This window comes from Leptosomus discolor, chromosome Z (genome assembly GCF_034619465.1).
Source record: "Leptosomus discolor isolate bLepDis1 chromosome Z, bLepDis1.hap2, whole genome shotgun sequence".
Lineage (NCBI taxonomy): Eukaryota > Metazoa > Chordata > Aves > Leptosomiformes > Leptosomidae > Leptosomus > Leptosomus discolor.
This window is the reverse complement of record NC_141419.1, coordinates 49,170,443-49,197,700: the sequence shown is the minus strand read 5'-3', so window position 1 is coordinate 49,197,700 and position 27,258 is coordinate 49,170,443. Positions and strand designations below refer to the sequence as shown.

At 46.0% G+C, this 27,258-nt stretch overlaps 1 protein-coding gene across 3 annotated transcripts in view; it reads right to left on the bottom strand.

The window, feature by feature from the left end:
- The window catches only part of LOC104353807 (PH and SEC7 domain-containing protein 3), an 88,471-nt gene that overhangs the window by 34,667 nt on the left and 26,546 nt on the right, over positions 1 to 27,258 (bottom strand). The window contains exons 2-7 of one of the 3 annotated variants that reach the window (XM_086480543.1): positions 24,267 to 24,473; positions 24,091 to 24,171; positions 21,027 to 21,139; positions 18,393 to 18,451; positions 14,333 to 14,469; positions 10,415 to 10,446 (exon numbers count right to left, since the gene is read on the bottom strand). In XM_086480543.1, the coding sequence (XP_086336669.1) occupies positions 10,415 to 10,446; positions 14,333 to 14,469; positions 18,393 to 18,451; positions 21,027 to 21,139; positions 24,091 to 24,171; positions 24,267 to 24,473 (629 nt within the window). Of the gene's footprint in view, positions 1 to 599; positions 759 to 10,414; positions 10,447 to 14,332; positions 14,470 to 18,392; positions 18,452 to 21,026; positions 21,140 to 24,090; positions 24,172 to 24,266; positions 24,474 to 27,258 lie in introns of those variants that run through there. The other 2 variants (XM_086480542.1, XM_086480544.1) reach the window with 2 other exon arrangements.

Below are 27,258 nucleotides of genomic sequence, written 5' to 3'. Positions count from 1 at the left end.
GGTTGTTTGCCTAGGACCTGAATAACTGGGCTGGGTGAGGAGATGCTGCACACATCCACTGTAGCATCTGGGCATAGCCTGTGCTACCGACCAGTACAATACACTAATGTATTCCTGTAAATGCACAAGTGATGCCTTCCTAACAACTACTTGATGGCAATATTTAATCATGCATGCAAGTGAGACAGTATTTTTACCTAGCACCCACACCTACTAAACCACAGAGCTGTACAGAAGAAGCAAAAAATTTTTCTACAGAAAACTATTTCCAATCCCAAGGACATCACTTGCCAACTCCAGCACCTTTCCCAAGAGCAGAGCTCTGATTAGCATTCTCACTAGCAAGTTTTCACTGTTTACTACTGCACCAAGCTCAGTGACAGGGCATTCCTCTAAGACCCGATCATGATCATACACCAGACCTTTTTCACATTCAAGTCTATCCTCAAACCTAGGGATTTTTTTTCTGACCTGACAGTAATTCTGTCATCACTGCAGATCCTCCAGAGCCCTTAATTCCTGCAGAGTGTAACCCTTTCAACAACAACAGCACTTCTGCTCCTGGCCAAGAGAAACTCTATGAATATTCAGTTATTTACCTTGCTCTCTTTAGTAGAAAACTCAGAGGAGTTGGAGATTTTCATAGATTTTGACCGATGGGACTGCCGCCAGAGAGATTCTTCTCGGGAGTATTTCACCGAACCTGTGGCTCTCACCCGGACTTTGCTGGTGCTCTGAACACTGTTAACTCCAATCATTTCCAAAAGTGAGTGTATGGGATGGGGAGGAAGAAAGCTAACAGCACTTCCCAAGCTCCTGCAGAGGAACTGGAAAAGGTCACGTCTGGAGAGCCCAGGCTCAAGCAATCAGTGTTGGCTTAAAGCACACTAGGCTGTTTTCTCCAGCATCTTCAGGCACACTGTTTGAAGCCAGCCTGATTGTTCCAGGCATTGCTCACGTCACTAGACAGGGGAGGGAAAAAAAAAGAAAAAGAAAAGAAGAGGCTGATAGAAACTCCTCCCCTGCTCCACTCCCCTCTCCAGCATTGACTCCCCCTTCATACATATGCCAACAGCAAGCAGGAGAGAGGTGGAGAGAAAGATACTGGAACAAATGCCAGCTGATCAAGCAAGAGATTCATTTTCAGTTCACACGGCCACACTTCCCTGCCTGCAACAGCCTGCCATGCTCATTACTGCCTGCAATAACAAAGGACACCATAAAAACAGTCTTCAGTCACCTGCCAGCTACAGGCTTCTGGACGTGAGAAATACCAGTGGATGCCCAAAGCACTGGAGAAACATGTAAAAGCCCACAGCACCATAACAAAGTTCTGGCAAGCCCCAGAGAGAGGCTCCAGCAGATTTCCACAACTCTAAGTATTTGCACTCATTAGCCAGAGCCCTTGGGGTGCTTTCCCAGGGGGCAAGGAAGAGCAAGACACCTTTCACATTCCAAGAGAGGATTAGGGGAAAAGAGATGACTTTCCCAAGGTGACCAATGCAAACCAGTGGCAGAGTTGTGAATAAGCAGCTGGGGACTCATCTCTCACCTCAGCATCTGGGAGAGCTATAGCCTTACCCCGCTGTGAGCAAACCACGTGCTCTGGCAGCTGACCCTCCAAGCAGCACCCTGTTCCTCCCCTGTGGGGAAACCCACACCACCCAGCAACTGGGCTGCCCATGCACACCAGAGGTACCGCTCCAATCCATGAGAGCCTGGCTCCCTAGGGCAGACATGCTCCTGGCACCTGCAGCCACTTTTCCCCCACACAGGGGGGTGAGGAGAGGCCCACACTCAAGGCAGCCAGTCCTCTTACCAGGGATGGATGCACTATACAAGGGAAAGAGAGATGTCTACCTCAATGTTGCAAAAGCACCATCATTTCTGGCTCCTGTAGACCCAGAGCGCAGCAGACTCTGCATTGCCATGGCAACCTGGTCCGATGAGAGAGAGAGATCTCTGCTCTGCTTGGCATGGGGTTGTGGCAGCTGCCAGCACACACCAGGCAGGTGCAGCAGCTCATGCAAGCACCAAGGCAGAAGTGGACAATGGGGACATCATCCCAAACTCAGAAGAGGCAAACAGCTTGTGCAGAGAGAGCACAGCAAGCTGGAAGATTGCGCAGCATGGGGACCTCACCCTGGGCTAACAGTAGGTTCAGCAACCTGCCCCATGCTGCCAGCCCACCAGGCAGGGATAGGCCAGCAGCAGCAGGGCCTCAGTCTGGGTGGGCACTAGAGCCTGTTGTCTCACTCCCACCATGACGCACAGGGAGCTGCAAGCCTGTGCACATGACCAGGGATGAGGGGTCACTGCCCCGGCATGCCGATGTGAACATCCCATGCTGACATACATCAGGCAGCCAAAAGCTGGGTGAGGGGCCTCCAGCTGCTCTTCATGTCTGACTCTTGTTCAGCATCAGCCAAGCCATCTTAAGGCAGAGAGAGAGTTTCCTCATCTTATGTCATATATGCGACAGCACCCAGAAGTAGAAAGAAGCAGATTAATTGCATGGGCTTTTCCCCTGGTTAGACCTTTCCAGCCTCTTGCAATCAGGGATTTATGTCCTTAGTAGAAAAATGCCTAGACAGCCGCATTACAGTCCTAGGTGCATTTTTCCTTGTAAGACACTGCTGCCTACCCCGTACGCAGCAGCCCTTTCGTCAGCAGTCACCCTTTGCTTGTGTTACCCCCAAGGATGCTACAGGTGCAAATACTTCCCACAGACTGCAGTAGGTGTGGACCACACTGAAGGACAACAGTCAGTGGAACAGGGAACAAGGAACCTAAACAGCAAAACAAAACTGTGCCTGAAGTGAGAAACTTCTGATTCCCCACAGATCCTGCCTCTGTCCTGCTTGAGGTACAGACCTCTTCCCACCTGGTAAACAAGCAAGATGCATTTTCATTTCCATGACAGTCAGGTCTAGCAAGCCCACCCCTACCTCATTACAATCAAATCCTAGGCATGCTCCAGCCTTTTTACACAAATCTGTCATTGCTAGGTGGTACCTAAAGAGACAGAAGACCCTTTTTCTCTGGCAACAAGCAACTGCATGCTCTAAGTTACTTGTGCTACTTCCCAGAAAAGGTTTTATGTTACTTAACCCATCAGAAATTATCCACTGCTAGTGGAAAAGCTTTTCAAAGAAAATCTCTTCTTAGAGGAAATTTTCACTGCAATCAAACAGCTCCAGATGAGCTAAGCAGCAGGTCCCGACAGGTGCTACGTAAATGGCCACAAACCACTCCCCATCCTAGCAGCCCCCTGCCTAGCAGATTATTCTTGCTCTCAGATTTATAAGGCCACCTCCCCAAGCACCCTCAACACATCTGAAATAATTGTATTTCCCAAATATCACATGCAGACCTAGGCTATTGTGAATTACGCAGAGCAATTTCATTATTAAACAGAAGCTAGACCAAATCACAGCAACATTTCTCTTCTGTTGCCAACAGAACAGCACCATTGCTGCTGCCTAAGTGCAGCAGTTCTCCACCTAGCATCCTGAGCTGAGGTTAGCAGATCCTCAGGCAGGACAGGAACCTTAATTCACATGGGAACAGGTTTGGTTCAGCTGTAACCAAGCAGCAGTCCAAAATGCCAAGGGTGACAGGCTGCACCTTGTTCAAATTTTTTTTTTACCTTTTTTTTTTTCCAATGGAATATGGAAAACACTTCTCAACTCACACCCTCCAAAAGACAGAGCGTCTCCTGCGATCATGCTTTTCAAGCCTTAAATGTCTTCAGCTCAGATTTCATCAGTGCCCCTGATTTTCATCTGCAAGTGATAACACAATCCTGTACTCCTGAGTGAGCCAGTAGTCCTATGTATACAGTGACTGTCTCATGAGGAAAGACCATTCTTCAACATTAGAGAAGTCCCATAATTTTACAAATTAACATGCACAGAGGACTGATTTCTGTCTGTAACTGAGCAACAAGGATTGCTGAGGGAGAAGTGGGTTGTTAACATACATAGGGGGATAGAAGGGATTTTTTTTAAGAGTGGATGAAATGGCTGTGCAACACCAGAAAAAAAATCAAAGCTGTCCACACCAAGGGGACCTACCAGGTGTCTTGAGAAGGCACGATCTCCCCCTTGATCAGAGGCCAGCAAAGAAATGGTGGGAAAGGTGCAGAATGCAGATATTCAGTCAGTATTTAGTCTGAACAGTCCAGTGACTCCACCACGGTGGCCAAAAGGATGATGACCCTATTTATGGACCTTCTCTACCAGTACCTCTAAGGAGCAAACCACAAATCAGCAGGAGAATTTGAAACTTTGGGCCAAACAGATACAGGAGGGGAAAACCAGAGTCTCTACTACTCCTTTCATTTCACTCTTTTAAAGCCACCCAAAAGCTTTTCACCTGTCACAGGCACTACAGCAGACTACGTCACCCATAGGGGAAAGAGGCAGCCATTCCAACTTACTGTGCAATAACCTCCTTCCCCTCTCTTCCTCCCACAGATCAAGTTTCCCTGGGAGGCCAAACATAGTCCTTGCTTAGTCTTCCTAACATCATTCAGCAAATCAACAACACAAGAAGAAAAGCTGTGGAATTCAAAGTCAAATTCAATATTGGCTTTTAGGGCCCCAAGGATCATGCTATTGTGTCTCAAGAACTCCAGTGTCCTCACACCAGAAGAATCCATTAGCATCACTTTAGCCTGACCCAGTAACAAAAACACCACCAACAAAAGCCAACGAAATACATAAACACACACCCTCCCCAATTACCTAAAATATACTCTTAAGAGCCAGTAACATATTTGTATAGCACAGAAAAGCTGCACTATTTAATGCAGCTATTAAATACTGTTTGTTAAAAAAAAATTAAACCTTCCATAAGATTGTTTTCCTTCTTCCTTCATCCTTGTTTTTTTTCCTTCTCCCCAAAATGGACAGGGATCGGGGGGAAGTTAATTCTGGTGGATAAACTACTCATACATGATGGCTACAGACCTAGAGCCCAACAACTGATCAACAGTAACATTACTGAACTGGCATGCCTATGATATTAAGATCATGATTTCTGAGGTCTGCTGACCAGGGGGAACTGACAATCAAGATTAAATCTAAATGTCTCAAACTGCCATCCCTGTAACAGCAGAAATACTAGAGCAAGCACTTCATTTCTACATGCATAAGCAACCAGGTCAACTGGAACCCTAACAAGGTAACAGCAGGTACGGTGGGAGAATGACAGATATTGACAGAAAATATCAAAATTATTAACCAAAATTATCCTCCTAGCTTTCCCCCAGAGAGACTCCTATCTTTCACCAACCAAAGTACATTATTACCAGACATTTATGGAGATTATGGGTTTTATCCTGATCTGAATTTACCAGCAAAAAACATCTGTTGATGTCCTTGAGAAATAATCTTTCGTTTTCTTATGGTTTATATTGTAGTACATACACCTGTACTATAGGCTCTGAAGGAATCCCTGGGCATGACTGATTTCTCTTACAATATGGAAAGCAACCCTTACAATGCAAAGTGTTCAAATTACTACAGTCCAGAAAGCTATCCCATGTCAACGTGCCTATTGTAGTCGCATAAGCATGTGTTCTTAGACCACCTCAATGAAAGCATATCAATTCATAGCACCAGGAAAACATAAGCATTGCTCCTATGACCTCATGAGAGCAAATGAAGTCTGTATGTTTTATTTTGCATGAGAAGCAGGCTAAAAGCAAGTCCACAACCAGTTGGCATTTGGTCACAGACACAAGTTTTCACTACTGACTTTTTACATCAGTAAGCCCCTAAAGGTAAGCAGAATGACAATATCATATCGGCTGTCGGACGATCAAATCAATCCTAGTATCACTGTACCTCTCTGGGATCCATGCTGCACCTTGAGCCAAACCACTCCTAAGATAACTGCCCTGCTCAGAATGGTGGGAGACCCCAGGTGTAATGAAAACAAGCTCTTTGATAATAACAAGGATGCAAAGAGGCCATGCCCTCTTTATCCTGATTAGCATTGCAAGTGAAGATGCCATTACCCATCTCCATTTTCCTCACAGCATATCTGAAAACACCTCTGTCACACAGACTAGCTGTTGCATTTCCTGGCAAAGCACTATAGTCTCATGGGGAAAAAGTTTCTCCTCTCGCATTCCTCCTTTTAGGAACTATTGTCTACTACCAACATTGCTGACAGAAATTAAGTGAGCCATATAGTAGGCACCAGCTAACACATATCACCAAGTTTCTTAAGTTAAAGCTGCCAAATATATCTACAGAAAACAGCAACACCTCGAACAAATCCAGAAAAGCACTAAAACCCTAAAATTCTGCATAGCTGTGACAGAAACCCACAAGGAGGTGAACCAAGCACTGGTGCAAAGTTTACCAACTCGCTCAAATCAGCTGCAAACAATCCCTGCCTCTGTTGCCACAATGACCATGCTTAAGAGTCAACAGCACTGAAATAAACCCCTCACCACCAAGCACTCCCCCAGAGACTTGCATAAAAAAAAACAACCACCCTCCAATACTTCCCTCTGATTCAGGCAGCAAACATAATACCATATAAAGGAAAAGTGGAAAAAGGAAAAGGGGGAAAGGGGGGCAGGGAAAGGGAAAGGGAATCAAGGCCACTTGAGAACCACACGGGTTTCCTGTGGGTATCACCTGTGCTTGGAAGCACTGCAGTACAGAAGGAGTAGCTCCAGGGGGAAAAACAGGCATAACCTTTGACATCCCCTTCCTCCACAAATGCATGTACCTATGGAGTGATGTCCATCCATCTTGCCTCAAAAGCAGGAAAAATCCTTCCTAACCCTCACAACTCCTGCCAGAAGCCATCTATCAAGAGGGCAGAAAATAAGCGGGCTGGATTTGCCCAATGTTTGTACCACGATCTTAAGAATACTTCCATCACCCAAGGAAGCATGACCTTGGAATAAAAGTAAATGTTCCACTTAACATCAGAGGAAAGGATGGGGGAAAAAGTAGTCAAAATTTAAGAAGCAATCTAGCACTCTCGCTTGAAAGAAAGTGTAACTGTGTCAGAGAGAGAGTAGTCCACTGTAATTTGAAAAGTGTGGTGGCAAACAGAAGGAAGGAATACCAAAGATTTATACAGCAATAATTCTAAAACTATTACTGGAAGTAATGTTTTCTCCTCTTCTCTCTTTTTTTTTTTAAATACAGTATAAATTATATTCCTACTCCTCCTTCCCTTGAGTTGCAGCACAGAACTTAAATTTCAAGCAGATCAGTGGGTGGAAGATCAAAGAATGTTTTTCAGAATTTGTTTTCTACCTACATGGAGGTGGGAGTAATATGTCATAGGGACCAAAATGTATGTGTGACATTGTATCAGAGATTTCCCAGCTTGAAAAAAAGCCCAGAATCCCTCCTTTAAAGTGGCAGAGCACATCATTCCTGGAGACTACCAGTCTGTATCCTCCACACTGACAGCACAAGAAATGGGAAGCTCTGAACAGCGACATTTGTCCTCAGGAGTGCCAAGCATTTCAGTTAAATCAGGGGCTAACTGACAGCCTTGGTTATCTGACAGGCTGGAGAAGCTAAACATCAAGTGTTTTACTTGCCTGATGAACCTGGACAAGACCTTGCCTCCACAGATGAAAATTAACTCCCCCAAACATTCATTAGGAGCCTGGTATTGAGCCACATAACTGCAGCTAGTAGTAATGGAAACTCTTAGCTGAACTCTGCTTGGGTTTCAGTCCTTGCTGACACAAAAGCTTGGTGGGCTAGGTGAGATCTTTTGAATAACAATGGAAAAGCAAAGAGGTGAAAGGCAAAAATAATTCAGAGACATGCAGGACATGAAAGCAGAACAAGCCCATCCTGACATGCTTGCTTCCTACCCACATAAGCAATCCTTAGTACCACTCTTAGACCAAGAAGAGGTATCCTTATTCCTGGGTAACCACTACAAAATTTTATGTTTTCTAAAGTCTTCCCTGCTCAGGGACTGAGACTTGGTGGAAAGCATTAGGCTTTTGCTATTATCCTACATTGCTTTCCTTGACACAATACAAGTTATTTGACTTGAGAAGCGCATAGATTTCAGATTTTTCTTTTCATATGCATTTAAGCATATGCATTTAAGTTCCTGGAACACACAAAAAAAAATTACAATTGCATTTCTATGGGGCAGGGTGTTGTCAGAATCTGTTTTTCATGGGACCCAAAGCAATGCACACACCATCATCACAGAATGACAGAGAATCACAGAATGTTAGGGGTTGGAAGGGACCTCAAAAGATCATCTAGTCCAACCCCCCTGCCAGAGCAGGACCACCTAGAGCAGATCACACAGGAACACGTCCAAGCAGGTTTTGAATGTCTCCAGAGAATCCCACAACGTCTCTGGGCAGCCTGTTCCAGTGCTCTGTCACCCTCATAGTGGAAAAGTTTTTTCTCATGTTAATATGGAACCTCCTGTGCTCCAGCTTGCACCCGCTGCCCCTTGTCCTATCACTGGACACCACCAAGAAGAGCCTGGCTCCATCCTCCTGACACTCACTCCTTACCTATTTATAAACATTGATGAGGTCACCCCTCAGTTTCCTCTTCTCCAAGCTAAAGAGACCCAGCTCCCTTAGCCTTTCACCAGAAGGGAGATGTTCCACTCCCTTAATCATCTTTGTGGCTCTGTTCTGGACTCTTTCAAGCAGCTCCCTGTCCTTCTTGAACTCAGGGGCCCAGAACTGGCCACAACATTCCAGATGTGTCTAATTCACAGTTCTGCACAGGTATGCTTTAACTGGTTATTACTTTCAGGACAAACAACAATACCCAAAAAATTGCTAGCCAAAAGTTATTGCAGCAGGAAGGTCCTCACTGAGGATGGAGGGGAATGAAGACAAGCTGGGTGTTCCCTTCAGTCACTGTGACTCTGTAGCACTTTGGAGAGTGAAAGGAAAGTATGCTTTCGCAAACAACTGTTTAAGACAAGGATTAACGGTTTTATCCTATGTTCCCTGACTTTTATACTGCCAGATTAAACTTTGTTGTCTCCTAGCAGCAGAGAGGGGCCTTCAGTAGCAGATCTTTCATTTCAAACAGCTAAGAAATGGCTGCCCCAGAAACATTATCCCAACAGAAATATTTTTAACAGGAAAAACTTCATTTTGGGGGAGAAACGAGGCGAACTTTTTAACTGAGCAGAGCTCTGGCTTCTTTAGCGGACCAGAAACACTTGGTCCCCTCCACCACCCTCCTCTGCCCACAGCCACAGGGTACTCCAGAAGTCAATGCTGTCCTCCTGGGGCCCTTCTGGCACGCTGCCACACACTCCCATCTCCCCACATTCATCAGGCTCCCATCTCCATTCAGCAGTAGCAGGAAGGTGCTACAGGAAGAGCCTCAGCCATGAAATGGAAGAAGTGTGGAGACAGCAGATGAGAGCAATTAGGGTGTACACAGCAGTCTGATTAGTGTGATTTCCTCCCTGTAAAGTCAGAGTGGGTAGCCACCTGATGCTCTGCTAAATACCTGAAATGATTGGAATGGATGAAGCAAGATGCCAGTAATTCTCTTTAAATGGAGTGTTTGCTCTGGAGAGCTTCTAAAAGAAAAAAAAAAACAACCACACACAAAAAAAAAAACGAGAAAAAGAAAGAGGAGGCAGAAAGACAGTGGCAAAAAGAAATAATCAAATCCTTAATTAAAAGTGCAGAGAACTGACAGCAAAATGAGATAAACCCTATCTTGCAGCTTCTATAGAAAACTGCATATCCCAGCAATCCTGATCAAGAATTCAGATCATTTAGGAAATTAAGGAAGACTGGTTCTTAAGAAAGAGTTCAGCACAAGCAACTCCCACTTAATTTGGTAACTTCATTACAGTGTTTCTCCAGGAGATAAGGCCTAGCCAAAAAAACACCTTTGAGAAAAAGCAGATCTTTTACACAGGACTGGCATCTTATCTCCATCAACAGCCCCTGCTGGGATGGCTCTAGCCCAGTCCCCATAGAGCATCCCAGGTCCCTCAGCATGGTGGAGAGGCTCCCTCATAGCACAACGGGTCGGTAAAGAGCAACCACCTCCTACCAGAAGACACACAGCCTGGTATAACCCTCTCATGTCCACTATTCATGTCATGGGGCAGCACAGCACCAGTCATCCCACATCAAAGGTTGGGTGATGCTCTTGACTCCAGGAATGAGGTACCTTGGACACTGCAGATGCAGAGGACATTTACTTTTGCAGGACAATATGGGCAGGTGGTACTTAGCGCAATAGCCAACAACAGAGTACCCTTCCCAGGACCAACAAAAACAGGGATACATTTCCCTCAGAGGTGACTCCTTGCAGACTCTCTGTGGGCAAGACAGACATTTTTTCTCCTTGCATAAGAAAGGCCTCATCACTACTGCCTTGCTGGTGCAGAGTCCCACAAACAGTGCCACAAGGTGACAAGAGGAAGCTATAGTGGCCAGCACTGTACCAGCACTTCACGGCAGACCACACTGCCTGCAGGAAATAAAGCAAGCATGCATGGCCAAAATTAGGCTCTTTCCAAACCAATCTCCTCCTCTTCTCATTCCTGACAATCTCATGCTTTGAAGGCAGCTATGGTCAAATGACTCAAACCCAGAGTATGATCAGTGAAGATGGTATCACTGCACCAGATTAAAGCTGGTGTGAGCACAGGAGGAAGGAACCAGGCTGCAGATAAACTGCTCCTACACCGTAGCCATGAGGCTCCTGACATTGCCCGCGACTGATTTCATTTCCCTTCCAAGTAGGGAGACTCTAGCCATGGCCTCCCCTTCTATAGGAATAAACAAACAACGGTCTGGTCGCAATTCTCTTAGGCTAACAATATATAGGTTGGACTTAGTTGTTTTAACTGTTTCTGATGTGTTCAGCTCTCTCCCGCTGACGGTGGTGCTGTATCTCTCCTCCAGCTGCCCTCATCATCCACAGCAGCATCTGCAGCAACTAATCTGAGATGTCAGGTACATCCGCTCCGAGACGATGAGCACTGCAGCTGGGTCACTCTGTCTTTCTCAGTCCCAGTAAACCTGTCACTTGACCCACCTGTAAATGCTGTTAACTGTTTGATTCACCATCAGCCTTAGGAGCAAGCCCTGAGCCCATCCACAGCAGAGTATTGCTGCACTAACTAGAACATGGGTAGTCACACCCCTTGCTATTTGGTACTCACTCCTGGCCTCCAACTCACCAGGACAAAGGGACTTTCGCTACAGGAAAGTATAAGATCAAGGCTGACATTCAGGATCACATTGCCTGATCACAGCTTGGTACAATATAAAATTGTGTGCTTAGCATGTGACAGATCAGAGTCTAAGGACAGGAATTAAAATTTTTTTTTTTTGCTTTTGAAAAATTTCACTTTAAATAATCTTCATCTGCCTGGATTTAACAGACCTGACACACCTTCTACACCAACCATACCCAGAGAGATACATGCTCCTGATTTACACCAGAGAAGAGAATCACAGCTTGGGATGCTGGTTCTCATTTACAAGGAATTTGCACCAGTTTGAAGGCATACAGGAACGCTGCAGTAAGTATAAACTACCACTGTCAGGTCAGCATGCACTGACAGTACGTAACTGGAAATCAGGCTACTGTCTCCATGCTTAGTCTCTCCTAGCAGCCGATGGCAGATTAATGGGATGTATTACAGGCAGTCTAACTGGAGCCAAGATGGAATAAAAGGGAAGGTATATATCTCTGCCTGCCTGGCAAAGTACTGAATATATGAATACTGCAAGCAGATCCCATGGGGAGATCCATGCTTTTAAATCACAGTCTGGCATATTTGCCTGTATGGGTCCCAACTTTAAAAGCAACCTCAGATCTGACAAAAGGAATGAGGAAGAAGATGATGAATCTTTGTGCAGATGGGTGTAAAAAAGGAAAACTTAATGAACAGACAGAAAGACATAAGGTGAGCAACATCATATTAGAATTTCTCATTTCCATCCCTAGCCAGAGTAAAATCTCTGCTCTCAAAGCACTACCAGTGACACACTGAGAACCATGCCCCAAAGGCCTTACGGTGTTTACCAAAGCATCCGTATTGTTGGGGAAAAAACTTAATAAAACAAAGAGATGGCTCCCTCTTGGGACTGGAGAGAAAGAAGCAATCCCATCTCACATGGGAAGTTTTCTGAGGCCGATCACACAGAGGACAGAAGCGTCCCTCCTCACATGTTGATGTCTGCCCCTTGAAGGCCTGTTTTGCTATCCAGACAAAAAAAATGCTCAGAGCCACACTCTGTGCTGAGTAGCACTAAGGGTGATGGGACCGACTGAAGGCAATATTTCATTCCTGCCTGTCAGCTCACTGTCCTGATAGGCCAAGCAGTATTTGCACTCCTGACTCTGTGAACTGGGTCCACAGTAAATGCTGCAGAGACCTTGCCAAGCCCTGGGTGAAGGCTACCTGCAAAGCTGTAAGCACATGCTATGATCTCCCCACTCTTCCTTCCCCTCCAGCACCACTCAGCTTTGCTCTGGGGCTCAGCAGAGTTGCAGAGCTTCATACAGGGGTGCAGCAGACCCACGAGGGGAATGCAGAAAGACTGGAGAGGCAGAAAAGCCCACTTGTTTCCCCACGGGTCTGCATTACTCACCAGTGGGTGCTCAGGACCTCACTGCCACAGGGGCACACTGCCACCCTGTGGAAAAGGTCCTTTCTTTCCCGGGCAGCTGGGGAAGGACACGGGGAGATGGTTCACAGCCTCATTAGCTACACTGCTAATGCACTGGCAAGCTATATGCACTTTGGCACTCTGCTGAAGTAGGGCTCTGATAATTTGATTTATTGAGACTAACGCAAATTTAATTTCTGCTAAGTCTTTGTAACCACATATCTAGTGGCAGGGTGGCTGTTGCGGACACAGTGATGTAGCTACTGAAATACACAACTACTGCCCCTCACTCCACTCCCCTCCACTGATAAATTAAAACAACAAAAGATAGATCATAAGCAAATCTTGAGACAAGCCAGATGAGAAACCGAGGCTGGGTGCCACCCCAAGACATAAGGGCAACATGCAGAAAAGGGCAGAAATCCTCAAAAGAGGTGAGACACTGACAGTGGGTTCCTCCCATCTTGCTACAACCAAAGAATCCTGAGCCCAAGTCCCCACTTCGGGTGGGCTGGCAAAAAGCCAGGCAGCCTTAGCATTAGCAGGTCAGCACTAAACACCAAGATTGAGCCCTCACTGTGTAATTCTGTCAGCACAAAAATAAACAGCAGGTAAGCATCAGTGGAAGTCTCTCATCAGTACACTCAGAAGGTTATTTAAACACAGTCTGGAGACCTGTTTGTTCAAAAAGGGCTGTAATTAGCCTGCAAATTAATCTCAACACATCTCTGTATGGCAGACTGAGAAATGAGATTCCTTGGGGAAAAAAAATAATTGTGTTGCTGCTGACAGATGAATACTTTGTATCCAAAGAGACATTAAATTTAAAACCAGGGGTGTTGAGTTTACATTCCTAATTCCTTAGTAAGAACTGAGGCAGTAGGGCCCAACAAAAAGCTCCCCAGAGAGGCTGGAGATACTGAAGCAAGTACAAATATTATAAAACAAAGTCTGCCACTTCTAACTATGCAAGTACATCTGCATCTCACAATGGGCCTGACAAAACCCACAAAAGACACTGCAATTCTTTTGATTTGCTTCGGTAGGCTTTGGGTCAGCTCTCAGATGCAGCAACCTCTCATTTTTACCTCAATTACAAAAAAAAATTATGAACTCTACTGTATGCGCTCCTCTCTCCACTCAGACAGACTGCTGTTTCATGCCAGTAATCAGACAAAAGAGAAATGAAACACTCATTATTATTGACAATGAAACAAGATTCATCCTGTTCAGCCTCTTTCTCTGTTCTTAGATTTAACTCCTGGCACAAACTTAATGAACAAAACCTGAAGCAAAGCAGCCTGTGCCAGACAACATATTCTAATCTGAAATTACATTTCCTGCTCTAATGTGAAAAGCCCAAAGAACCTTTGATGAAAAAACACACACGCCTTCCAGATACAGAGCTCAGGATTAGCCCTTATGTCAGAACCAACCGGCTGGTTCTGTCCACTTTAATCAGGAGAGAGCACTCTGGGACAGCATGACTGTGTGAGCTTACAAGACACACAGCTGTGGAGCTGGCCCTACTGGAATTCAATCTTACCCCTCCACCCTGCGGAGAGTCTTGACCACAATCAAGTGAACGCAAGAGGGAAAACAATAGAATAAACACTGTATATATATGTTCTGGGAGAAGAAACGTGCCCATCACTTGTTCAACAATTAAAATTCAGAAAATGCAAGCAGGGGGTTTTGAACCATCTCTCACTAAAAATGAAACCCATGTTCTGCAGTTCATTCCTTACCTTCAACAGCCCTTTCGGGAAGTCTTTGCCATCATTCATCCCTTGGAGGTTAGCAATGAACTCTTGGCAGGTCATCTTTTTCCCAATGTTCTGGAAGGGATGGCAGAGAAACATAGCATCATATCTATGCTGCTTTCCAAAATGACATAAATAAGCCACATCAGATTAATTGCATCTCCCTGCTCTCATTTAAGTCCAAGGCAGGCAGCACTAAGAGGGCATTCCAAAGATTACTCAGAGACAAGCATCCTTGCGTGACTATAGTTAGAAAGAGAAGGTGCATTTGGACCCCTGGTACCATACACACATTCGAAAAGAAAAATAGCTACATACTGGAGGGTAATGAAGATGGTGATGACGAAGCTCCCTGGTATCTGCACGGTGCCTTACACTCCCGTGTCTCCAGAGGCTCTGCCAGCCTCTGATGGAAAAGCTCTACTTGATCCTACTGTGGGGCATAAGGAAACAGCTGACTGAGGCCCTTCCCAGACTTTTCTCTTATGATTTCTAATGCTCACTTCCAGTAGCAACTGCCTTGAGTTGAAGTACAATACCCAGGAGCAGCCATTACCTTTTCTGATTCACAGGCTGAGGCTGCCTTGACATTTCCATAGGATTGCTCTCTTATCTCTAATTCTCGGACTGAAAGTCACCCAACTGAGCCACAAACAGGAAAGGAATGGCTATGTTCATTTAGGACTTGAACTGCTCCATTTGGCGGCTTGAGGCTGCCCTAACTCCTCTTGGAACCCAGTCTCCACCACCCCTCAGAGAATGTGTCTGTACTCAGTTGCACAAGTGCCCCAGGTGCTAGAAGTCCTACACTTGGCATACGGGGAGCCTTGCAAGCAAGCAGCAATGATGACACTGAACTGGTAAAAAAGGAGCTCAGAGAGATCTGAGGAAAGGGAAATAGCCTGGGATGAGCTGTGAAACATGTTAAACACAGAGTGAAAACAGGACCCTGTGATGACCACTGTATCTTTGGGGATGTCACTGCTGCCAGTCAGAAGGGGGTGAAGATGACTTCTCCATGGTCAGGGTATGCCTCTGCTGCAGAAATACAGCAGAAGAGCTTTGCGCACAGACAGTGACTTGAGTTAGGAGCAAGAGCCCGAATTAACACAGGATGGAGCCCAAAGAAGGGCACCAGTTGGTAATACAGGTCACTCAACGTTACAGTTACATGACAACTTGGACTGCACATCCTCTATTTCCCTTCCATAATGTATAGTGAGTGAGAGATGGAAAACCAGAAAACCTCAACTGTCAGCCTCATCTAGCCATAAAGGAAGATCCTGCAGCCTGTGGCCAGCACAGACCAGCTGAAAGAAAGCAAGGCAGGAACACTGGAATGATGCACTGCTTCCCTCATCAGGAACACTCCTGACAATACAGTCTAGCTGTAACCCCAGATCTCTGGTCACTAAGCTTGCAGAACACAGCTCATAATTGCAGTCTTTGGGTGTAGGCTAGAGATGTTATAGTTGACTTGCAAATGATATCCATCCTCCCTGTGAGAGACTTCAGCCTGCTTCTATGTGGTCTCTGATTCTACGATTCTATGTTTATTTCCTCCATGCAGCAGTTTGCAACTTCCCCACACCAACCAAAAACAACAGCAGTGTGGCTCGTTTCACCCACTGAGATAATTGGCATTGCAAAGGAACGGCTGTTTTGCTCCAGGACCAAAGCTAACATCTCCACTCAGTGCCTCAAAGGTTCCAGAAGATGTGCCTGGCAGTCTAGAGATACCTTAAGTCTCCAGCATCAGAGTCTGGGTGATGACCTCCCTGCAGAGAAGCGAGCATGCATCTCCAAGGCAAAGCTAGCAAAAATTATTTAGTTACAAAGAGAATGAAATGCAGCAAGACAGGGATAAATAAAGGGATAAGTAAGAGTTTGTCTACAAAAGTTAACGACAAGTATGAACTGAAGGCTGCAGTACAGCCCTACAAGCAGTTGAGCTTATTGTGAAATAAAAGTGTCCACACTTATGATCAGTATGTCAGCAACAAATGGAGCTCAGCGTAGCCAAGCCCTGTGACTCATTTGCTTCCTGTTCTAGCAGAATCATGGTAAGGATGGGTCAGTGCATTATCTTTGTTAGGACACAAGCAATTAGTGTATATCTGCAAAGGGCTGCATTCTAAGTAAAAAACGCCAAACTTACCACCTATGTGGAAAAATGCAAAGCAGTAAGAGGAAGACCAAAGTCCAGAGAGAGAGAGAGAGAGAGAGAGAGAGAGAGAGAGAGAGAGATGCAGGAGTCTGGCAAACATTACAGCTGCACACACACAACATACTGATGGCTGCCAGTAGGAAAAGCCTCCAAAGTTATACATTGCAACACACAAGAGTCATCCCAGCTGCAGCTGTAAATCACCAGCAGCAACGATGGGTGAGAGCCAGACCATTTACTCCAGTACCTAATGAAAACAGCAGGGCCCACTAAAGCATTGCAGGGAGCAATGGGAAATGCTGTCAGGCTGATGCACAACCATTGAGTCTCCCACCCTGGCAAGGCCAGGCAGGCTGAAGGGCAGGTGTCCCAGGCTGCTCTTCACTCTGGGGAGCAGGACACCTGTGCAGGCAGTCTCAGGTGTGCTCAAAAGAAGCAGCGTATACCAAGAGGCACACAAGGGATACCCCTGCTTGCCCTCACATGCTCCTTAGTCAGTGAAGGCTCAGCCTTCAGAGAAAAAAAACAAAAACCAAAAAACCAAAAAACCAAAAAACCAAAAAACCAAAAAAACAAAAAACCAAAAAACCAAAAAAACCAAAAAACCAAAAAACCAAAAAACCAAAAAACCAAAAAACCAAAAAACCTTCACAACTCACTTCCCCCTCCCACTTCTACAATTTTCAGACAAAGGCATTCAATTAACAGGAAGTGGGCATCAAAACCCCTGGGGAAGCACACAAAAGCCTCAGCTTCATTACCTGCACCCACTGCAGAGCTGCACTCACAGGGGCTGAGCAGCTGCTGGAGACAGACCCAGGGTGCCTCCATCTCCTGCTGCCCAACCCACCATCCCTGCTGCATATGAGCTCCTAATTGAGGCCCTCTTGGAAGAGCCCTTGGTAGTGCAGGGGAGGGTCTCAGCCAGAGAGAAGCCCCAAAGCCATGGGGCTAAAGCCACTACTCCTGCATGCTATCATGCCATGCTTCCTGTGTTTTGCCCTCTCCATCCTGGCTCCAGGACTGAGCAAGCCTCCCATCAACACAGGAATACCATGTATAGCAGGGGCATTGCACCATGGGTGCTGAAATACCTGTCCTAGGTCTGCTGGCACCCCATACCAGTGTGACTAAGAGGACTCAAACTGGAATACTATTTCCCTAGGGCAGGCAGTGGGGAGAGGTGTGCAGTGGGGGAACACAGGACTCCCACTCAGAATGCCCACATTCCCCTCCACTCCCTCAGCTCTGGGCACACCTGTCTTTACCTTGGCTGAGCAGAACTCTGGTTCCACCAGATCTCCCTCCCGCAACTAGATGCCTACAGACATCATCTTCCCCTTGTGACCTTCCCAGCACCTTTTCACTTCCCTTCTTTCTTCTGCCTTCCCAAATGTTTTTTTTTTTTGGTGTGGTTTTTTTTTTTGTTTGTTTGGTTGGGTTTTTTTGGTGTTTGTTTTTGTTTTTTGTTTGTTTTGTTTTTTTACACACTGAAAAGGGGAAGGCAATACCAACCACATTTTCCTGGCCAGGGCGAGCTGCTGTAACCAGGGAACGATGAGAAGCACACCAGAAAGACAGGGGCTTGAGGACAAGGAGCATCCTCACCCATTACGGCAAAGCCAGGCACAATGCCAGCTTATACATGACTGATCTGGGCATGCTGGAAAGCCCTGCCCAGGATAACAGCCTAGGGGTGCAGCCTTCTCACTGCTGTCTGCAGGGGTGCTTTAGGAGCAGGCCACCAGCAAGGGGACTCATCTGCCAAAAGACCAACACTTCCAGGCACAGTGTTGGTGGGAGCAGTCTACACAAAGCAATGCATACTCACATGGCCATGTAGGTCTGTGTTCAGCAGCATCATGGCACACGTGAGACAGTGAACTCCATCTGCAGAAAGAGACATAACCAGAGTCACATGCAAACCCATGACTGGGCCTTCAAGAACAGCTGAAACTGAGCCTCATAGCTTAATTGAGTCTGTTCCCTTAATAAGAATCTGTTTTATCAAGAAATACATATAATTAAATAAATGAACAGTGAGGTCATCCCATAGCTGCCAAGCCAGAACAGCCTTTCTTTCATCTTTTAATGACTGTCAAAACCTCCTCGCAGCACCCATGGATGAGGCAAAGTAGACCGGAAACCACGCTGTCACCCTTTGGCTTGCTAATACCAATACCAGAGCCTGAATCAACATCCTCTTCATTTCTTTCAGGGCAGAAAGGGAAGCTTAAAATACATCCATTCTTGTGTGCAGAGTGGATACAACATGGTAGCCTATTTTCCTCTTCCTCTGGCCCCCTCCTTATTCAGGGCCCAATTAAACTGAATTTTTGGAGAACTTCAATCAGCTATTTATGCTGCCCTGGCTCCACACTGGGTTAAAGAGTGCTCCATGAATGTCTAAGGTGCTCCTGCAGCAAAGGCCCTCCACAATGAGCCAGAAGCAACAGACCGTACCTTAGCTCCATCCCTGGAGTCACTGCGCAGACTTGAGAAAGTCAGTGTAGACTGTCATTTGCAAAAGTGAACACCAATTTCATAGTCCTCATTTCCCAGGCACCCCTTTTAAAACCAAAGTGTATTGGCTGTGCACAAATCCAGACAAAGGTGACAGTGCCCATGGTGGCACTTATCGCCTCTGAAAATCCAAAGTCAGGAACACATTAGGAAAAATATTTTCTCCATTCTCTTGTTCGTAAACACATGGTGCCACCTTCCCTTCTCTCACAAGGGTGTCATAAACACACAGAGTCATTTATGAGACATGCACACACTGCAGGGAGTTGTACATAAAAACTTTCGTAGCCAAGTCCAGATAATGACTATGCACAGGTCCCTCTGTGCCATGAAGGGAGAGGAATGGGGGATGAGGACAGATATATCTCACACTCAGGGTGGCTATCACAAGCTTAAATCTGTGCAAGATGAAACCATTACAAAAACGTGTTCCCCAGGGTACGGACCATGTTTTCTTACGTTTGTACAGGCTGTAGCACTCAGGCAACATGGCCAAACTGCAGCACAGCGTGAAATGAGAGCTACTACTAGCCATAGTAAGCCTGAAGCAGCTTGACTATGGGGCTGTGGTGCTCCAGTTCAGGTCTATGCACTTCTCTAGAGCAGCCTGTCCTCTCCTTTCCAAATTGCAAATGCATCCACAGAATGGGAAAAGGAAAGCGGAAAAGAGAACGGCAAATGCAATCCTGGATTTCCATTGAAAGGAACAACCACCATATTTCTGCAGTGTAGCGCTCAACTACTGATAGTAGAAACACAGCATCAAAATTACATAGAATCCTGGGCAAAGTTTGCAGGACTCACTTTAACCTAAATGCTAACTCAGGCTCGGAAGTGGCAATGTCCCTGCTGCACCCTGGATTACAGTAAGGCTGCCACATAAACATGCCAAGTCATTACTTCAGTCTGGACATGACACACCTCTTCTACCTGCCTGCCTGCAGTGTCTTGAAACAAGAAGGGCATTAGGAAGAGGACAAAGATAGCATGGGAGCAGCTCCTGTCTTACTGCTACCTATTCCCCTCCCCAGCATGCCAGCCAGTAAAGCTGAACAGGTACAAAGTGGACACCACCTCACTGCAACAGGGACAGGTCACAAAGCGAGCAGTAAGGAAGTGTGGCAGTACCTCCAAGTGTAGCAGCTCCTTCTCACTTACACTTGAGACTAAAGGCACAGCTTAGCCCATGCTTATCTTCTTTCTTGCCCTGCTGCCTTTCTCAGAGTGTGACCAGCCTGTGCTGCAATCACAGGGCTGCAGGCCTTTGCCAGCATAGCCAGCTGAAAGCAGCAGCCATGCCAGTGGACAGTTTGTCCTTTTCTCCAATGCCAACTTTCTTAGGTTTGATCTGTGTGCTTGTTTGTTTCTTCCATCCATTTCCAGAATGACTGAAAACATTGGCAAGGAGGCAGCACTCCAATTGACGTTAGTCGAGATGAAACCATGCCAGGGCCTGGATACAGTAACCAAAATTCACCCCCACAACTGGCAAGAACTGGCATGCCTGCTGCCAGTGCATGCAGAGATGCAAGCGCTGAATGGAGCATGGAAAGCAAACAGCTTCTCCTCCACCTGAGATAAGACCTATTCTTGTCCACATGCATGTAGCTAGAGTACAAGTACCCACACAGGCTGGAAGTCAGCAAGACCAGAAACCACAACTGAGGACATTCAAATCTGGAGATGCTAAAACTGAGGATTTTACACTGAGGAGAGGCCTAAACAGCTTTCCTGACTGTGGATAAATACAGATTTTTCACTGCCTTACCACGATTATGTGCGTGGAGCACAGAGGGTTTCAATGCTCACCACAGGCAGTCTCTAAAGTGTGGCATGACAATTATACACCTTCAGTTCCCAGGGACGCATCATACACGTTACTAAAGGTGACAATGAAGGAAGGGGAAACAACCAAAGACCTTCATACCAGAAACAAAGTTACCTTGGGAAGAAATGGTGTTTGGATTGCACTGGTAGTATCTGCTGGAGAAGTGGATTAAAACTCTCTCTCGTTCCTGAGTTTCTCCGATAAGTGAAAAGGCTTTAAAGAAACTCCTGAAAGAGCAGAAGGCAAAATTAATGTCATAAATCTCTTTTTGCCTCACATAGCCCACAGAGCAAAGCACAATTCACAGCAAAAAGTACGTAAGAGTACACCAGACATTTGGTTCCAAGAAGCCTTTCTAGGAAAACTGTCTATTATCCCATGTGCAGTTAATCCCAACATTATAATAAATGAAGCAGGAGTTAAATTACTACTGGTCTCAGTCATTACCCATTTGAAAGAGCTGTCCTTATTTTTGCTATTTTTCTTTTCTTTGGGGAAAGAAGAGGAGCAGGTGTTTTTTATGCATGACAGACATCCAGGGTGTTCCCTGTCCTTTTCTAATTTTCTGTCAGTCCTGCACCTTTTAACTTTACATTCATTAGAATTCCCATCCAAATCAGAGAAGATACTCCAGGCAGTGAAGTCAAGCAGGTGCACTGCAGACTCAGAGCCCACAACAAATGTGCCTTCCTCCTTCCAGAGGGCCACTTATCAGAGCGGCCAGAACCACACCAGATGCCTTGCAGAGCACAGTGTAACTACCTGACCCACAGAAAACATCTGGGGAAGAGGGCAAAAGAGTTGTAACATCTCCCACTATGCTTCAACAGCAGGAGGAGCAACCTGGGTTCCTGCTCATGACAGTCCAGGGTGAAGGACTGGGTACAATCCTTAGGCATATCCAGTGAGCCTGTGCAAAGAGGTGGGACACACCACACATCTTCCACTCCGCCTCATTAACCACGCTGCTCTTCTTCCTCCTAGAAAAACTTGCCTCACAGCCAAAGAAGTTCTGCACTTCCCAAAATCGCCACATCCTGAAGCCAAGAGATGACCTCAGTGGTATCAGCTTACACTCATTTGTCAGGATGCTGCTAAGAAAAGCCTGAAAACGCAAACCCTCTGGTTCAAAGCAAGATGGCATACAAACTGAGTGCCTAATAGACAATTTTTAAATATCCCATGAGACTGAAACTAATAATTTCACATGTAATGTATTACAAATAACCCAATCCATAAGTAGATACAACTGAGTCTTTGCAGGGTTTCTCTTCCCTTCCTACCTCATGCCCCCATGGGACATTTTGACAACTAGCCATCTTCCCTCCCCCTCCAGCTCAGGCTTTTTCCACAGACACCCCCTGCTCACGCCAAGCACCACTGGCCTACACCCTCTCCTCTTCAGCACCTTTATCCACCCTGGAAGCTGCCTCCGAGAGGCAACTGAGGAAACAACATCTGGTAAATAAACAAGGCAGGTTCCTCACTCTCAGAGCATGATGCTGTGGCCAAGGGCCACCGGGGCAAGCTTCTGCCCACCAGGAGGACCAGGATAGACTCTAGAGGGGCTGGAGCAGCAGTCCCACCCCCTCCCCTCCTCCTCCATGCAAGAGATGCACATGGGAGATGCACGGGTGACATGGTTTCAGGGTGTGGAAGCAGAGCAGGACAACAAAGGAACAACCCCCTCCATGTCCCGGACTTGCCATCAACAGCGACAGGCACTACACAACAGCCTCCCACCGCCCTGGGGGCAGTGCAGATCTGGGCTGCCACCATGGGCTCCAAAATGCTTAACAAACCACAGCTTGTCAGTGAGCCAGCAGCAACAGTGCTGTTACATCTTGCCCTCTCCAAGTGTCAGGCAGCACGCCTTGGCTCCCCCAGGCTTCAGGATAATGCTCTGTCCCTGGATTCTCCTGAGCGCTCAGGGTGTTGCAGCTGGCAGTCACTGTGGCTACTCCTGAAACCTCAGCAAACCCCTGGCATGTGCAAGTCCCACGTGAGCCAAGGCATATTTTAGAGAAGGTCATGACTATTAATATTAACAGTAGATCTACCGGGAGCAGAGACCTCCTAAATATGTACCACAAAGCAATTAGGTGTTGAATTTCACAATTTAAAAAATGGGTATATTTAGCATTGTGCTGCAGGGCTGCTAAAACCTAGAACAAGCACCAGACCTCCCACCACCCCAGCTGCTCCCACCCCGTGCTAAGGAGTTGCTCCGGCTGGGCTCTGCTCCCCTGCCATGGGAACAGGCAGTTCACCCTTCTGCAGGTGTGCTTTCTTTCCACTGCCCTTGGCACGCAGGACTCCCAGCTTTCCTTGGGGTCTGCCACTGTCTCCTGGAGTCACCCCCCTGGAAATGCATTTTCAAGTGGACTGGCAAGTGCCTGCAGACCTCCTGGTTTTGTACCATTAGAAATAACCCACTTGAGTAACCTCAGCCAGATGATTTAAACTCACTTTAAATCCCTTTAAATACCAGAACACCAGCAACTGTGCTAATACGCCACTGCCACATAAACTTGGTGCTTTGCCTCCTAAGAAAAAAATATACTGAAAACAAACATTGTTGGGGCCTAATTCCAGTGTAAAAAGGAAGGAAAATTGAAGAGCTAGGTTTTCAAACATCCATACTGGCAGCTACCAAACTCTCAACGGCATTTTCCATGTGGAAGCTTTTGCTGTTCTGCACATTCTTGGGTGCCTCAGAGGGATGTGGCAAGGGGGCTGCTAAGCCACATCAAACTGTGGCCCTGGCTTTCTGCACTGCAGCCTGCCAGTGCAAGCTTCAAAACGCATCGGCCAAAAAGTCTGTGTGGCTCAGCTGTGAGCAACACTTTCATGCCCCAGCAGCACCTCGCAAACTGCAAGTGCCCAGTTTACCAAGTGACTGATCATTTCTTCCTCCATCTCCTCTGCATCAAGGACCATCTTTAAGGAGGTCCACCCAAAGATCTCCCCCACCAGGAAATGCCACCACTCCAATGGCACTCTGGAGTACAGCAGCATGCCAAGCCAAATAGAAGAGAAAAGCTCTGTCCCAAAAATCACATCACACCCCTCTCTTCACCCTCTTAAGGCCCCACAGGGCAACTGCTTCAATCAGGAGAACACAGCAAACAGCACCGTAACTAAAACAAGAACATAAGGCCTGCAAATGGCCATGTACCTGAGTGAGTGGTCCAGCGTCATGCCTGTGAAGTCAAAAAACTTAAGGTATTCTTCGGCCACAAGCTTGCTGAATTCATTGCTTTAAACAAATACATAAAAAATGATTATCACTCGAGTGAACCCCTCCAGAAGCAGCAGGAACAACATGGCCAAAGGCCTCATATCAGTACTTACTTTTTACCCAAATGCTTTGCCACATCAGAGCGTTTGAACCTGTCCAGACGGTAGAGGCGCTTAGCCAGGCGCCTGGCTGCTTCCAAATTGCTACTGCTGCCATTGCTGAGATCATGGCCAAGGGCTCTGGTGGCATCTTTCTCCTGAAGTTCATTGCTCCCCATGGCAGCACCAGAGTCTACCACCACATTCTGCAGTTCAGCATTGCTATGAGATGGACAGAATACAGAAAGAAGAAAAATATGATAACATTACCGTTTCAAGAAGGATTTAATTCCTCTTAGAATAGAAGGCAGTTAATGGTACAGAGGCAAGATTACACAATACAGCAAATTCCACTTAATTGAAGGAGCTGTGTAGAACAGGCAAGTTTATTTAGCAGTCATCAGAGGTTAAAAGCTTAAACATAGAGACCCAAATATGGGCTTTCCAGCCCAGAAACACATTCTGCACTGACCTTCTGAGTGTGCCAAGTGTCCACAACTTGTGCTCACTTCACAGACAGCTGTTTGCTATTATCAGCCTACAACTGCACCTGACAACATTGGCTCCTCATATGCTTCTTGCTCTAGTATTTTTTAACCCAATCCCTTGCTTGGCTTGAAGGGGTCCCTATAAAAGTAGGCCATTAGCCATTTTTCCAGGGGAAAATGCAGCAAGCAAGTCAGGGTGTTCAGCAGATACAAGCTGACTCGGCACAAGTCCCTTCCTCATTCTTCCCCAGTTGTCCTGCAAACAGTACAACTCCCCAAATCTCAAATAACATCTGCACAAGTCTCAGTGGTTTCTGTGCTGTCCATCAGCAGTAGGCATCCTACGGGGAGGAAACACTAGAAAAAGCAGGACTCAGAGCAAGGAACCCAGTTCAAGGAATGGGAGAGAGACATAAGCCACCCAGGCCAGCCTGGAAAACCACTTGCTTTCCTCCTGCTCCTTCGTGGTGGCAATAATTTCCCTCACTGGCTGCTCAAAGTCAGGATGTTCAGCATGGCAACCCCAGGGCATTTTACATAAATCATGCATTTATAGATTCCTCCCACCTCTACTACAGTAGGAAAGCTCTGACTGAGCTGTGTGCCTGCTTTGCTTCTCCCCTCAAAGAGGCAAGAGCCCTCCACACCAGAAAGTGCACCCCCACATACACACCCCTGCACATAGGCAGGCTTTTAACTTTGGAAAAGTTTTTCTCACACTGGCATGAAAATTCTTGCAAAATATCAGCTCCATGTGTGTGCATTACAGCATTTCTATTAAAAAATACTATACAGAAATTCTTTCCACTAAATCCTCATTTACACAGGGCTAGTGAACAATCAGTAGGGGTCATGCGCAGGGCAGATATGAGTGGAATGAGTTAAAGATGATTTTAAACACAACACTTCAACATACCATCATTTCATACACCACTGTAATCTTCAGGGTTGATGAACCACAGTTAGAACAACCCACCGCTGTGCTCCAGTAACAATTATCTAATCATTCATTGAAATGTCTGCTAGCCACTTATTAACCCTTTAAAGGTGAGATTTTTATTTTAAGCTATTCTGCATGCCTCCTTCCACACAAATCATCACCTGTGCCCTACCTCTCTTCCCATGCATGGTCTAAGAGAAGAAGGTGATGTGGTGCTCCTACAGGACAGAGTCTTGCCCATTTCACCTCTGTTTCCATCCTCCTAGTGCTGCTAGAACATCACAAATCCACATTGCAGGTACAACTTTTTTTCTCAATTATCTGGAGAAACAGACATCCAACTCATTCCTGTAAGTACTGTGGATTTGATTTCACATTTATTTTGGTGTAAATAATAAGGTGCTATAACAAAAGGGGTTCTGTCTTAGTGCTGTAGTAGGTAATTAATATGTAAATACAATTCCAACAGATTAACATCACTGACCACACCAGCTATCCTAGAAAACAAAAAAAGCCCCTACTGATACCATTGTTGTGGGAAATGCCTCCTCAGCCCTTTCCAAAAGTACTAGCCAATGTCCAAAATTCTCTAAATTTAGTCTACTCCAAACCTGTGAAGAAAGCAAATTCCAGAGTCCTCTGACACATACCCCAAGCAATGCCTTGTCCACCCAAATCAGGCACAATACGGTTTCAAACTCCCAGCTCTAAAAATTGACAAGAGCAAAGGATAACCAGGTGAGCTAACATGTCTACAGAGCCTTCCACATATGTACGCTGCTTCAAAAGCCATGCCAACTTGCAGAGCCTTGCTCATAAATTACAGCCTGGTTTCACCACTGCTCTTTATTAAAGGCAATATTTATAGCCCTGAAAGATGGCCAAAGCTGACAAGAAACATCTGCACCCTGCTAGGAACCAGTGCGCTACAAGAGTCAATGTTACCACAAACCACCATAAGTTTAGAAAGAAAGGAAGTGCCAGCATCTGCCACTTAGTGAAATAAACAGTATGACAGCTCCCAGCTCCTGTTTTGCCTCTTGGAGCAGCGGCTAGGATGTGAAGGAGGAACATCCAGCAAGAAGGTGAGCCTGCTCTTTCCCCTGCTCACGAAAACTAGCCAACAGGGCTGCATAAGAAGTCTTATCTTCCATTCTCCCTGATTTAAAACTTCATCCTGATGGTGGGTCCCCATACATACATCAGCTCAAAGAATAAGGGATGCTTCCTTCATTTATTCTGACAGTTAATTAGCTTATTACTTAATAAGTACAAGGCGGCAATCAAATCAACAATATAGGCTGTCTGCAATATAAGCTTTTTGTTTAGGGAAAATGTGAGATTGTTAACATTAAAGTGAGACTTCAGTTCTCAATTTTTTTAGGTGGTGAGAAGACTCAGGCCCATGTCACTGAAGGCTTAGCAAATGCAGCTGCTCTGTGCATGACTACTGCAAGCTGCCTTCTTGACAGGTCATTTTAGCAGGGTCCAGCAGAGTGTTACTCAGGGGAAAGGCCGACATCTCTTCTTACTTCCAAGTCTCTCTGGGTGCACCATTTTCCTTCTGTGCCTCAGTGTC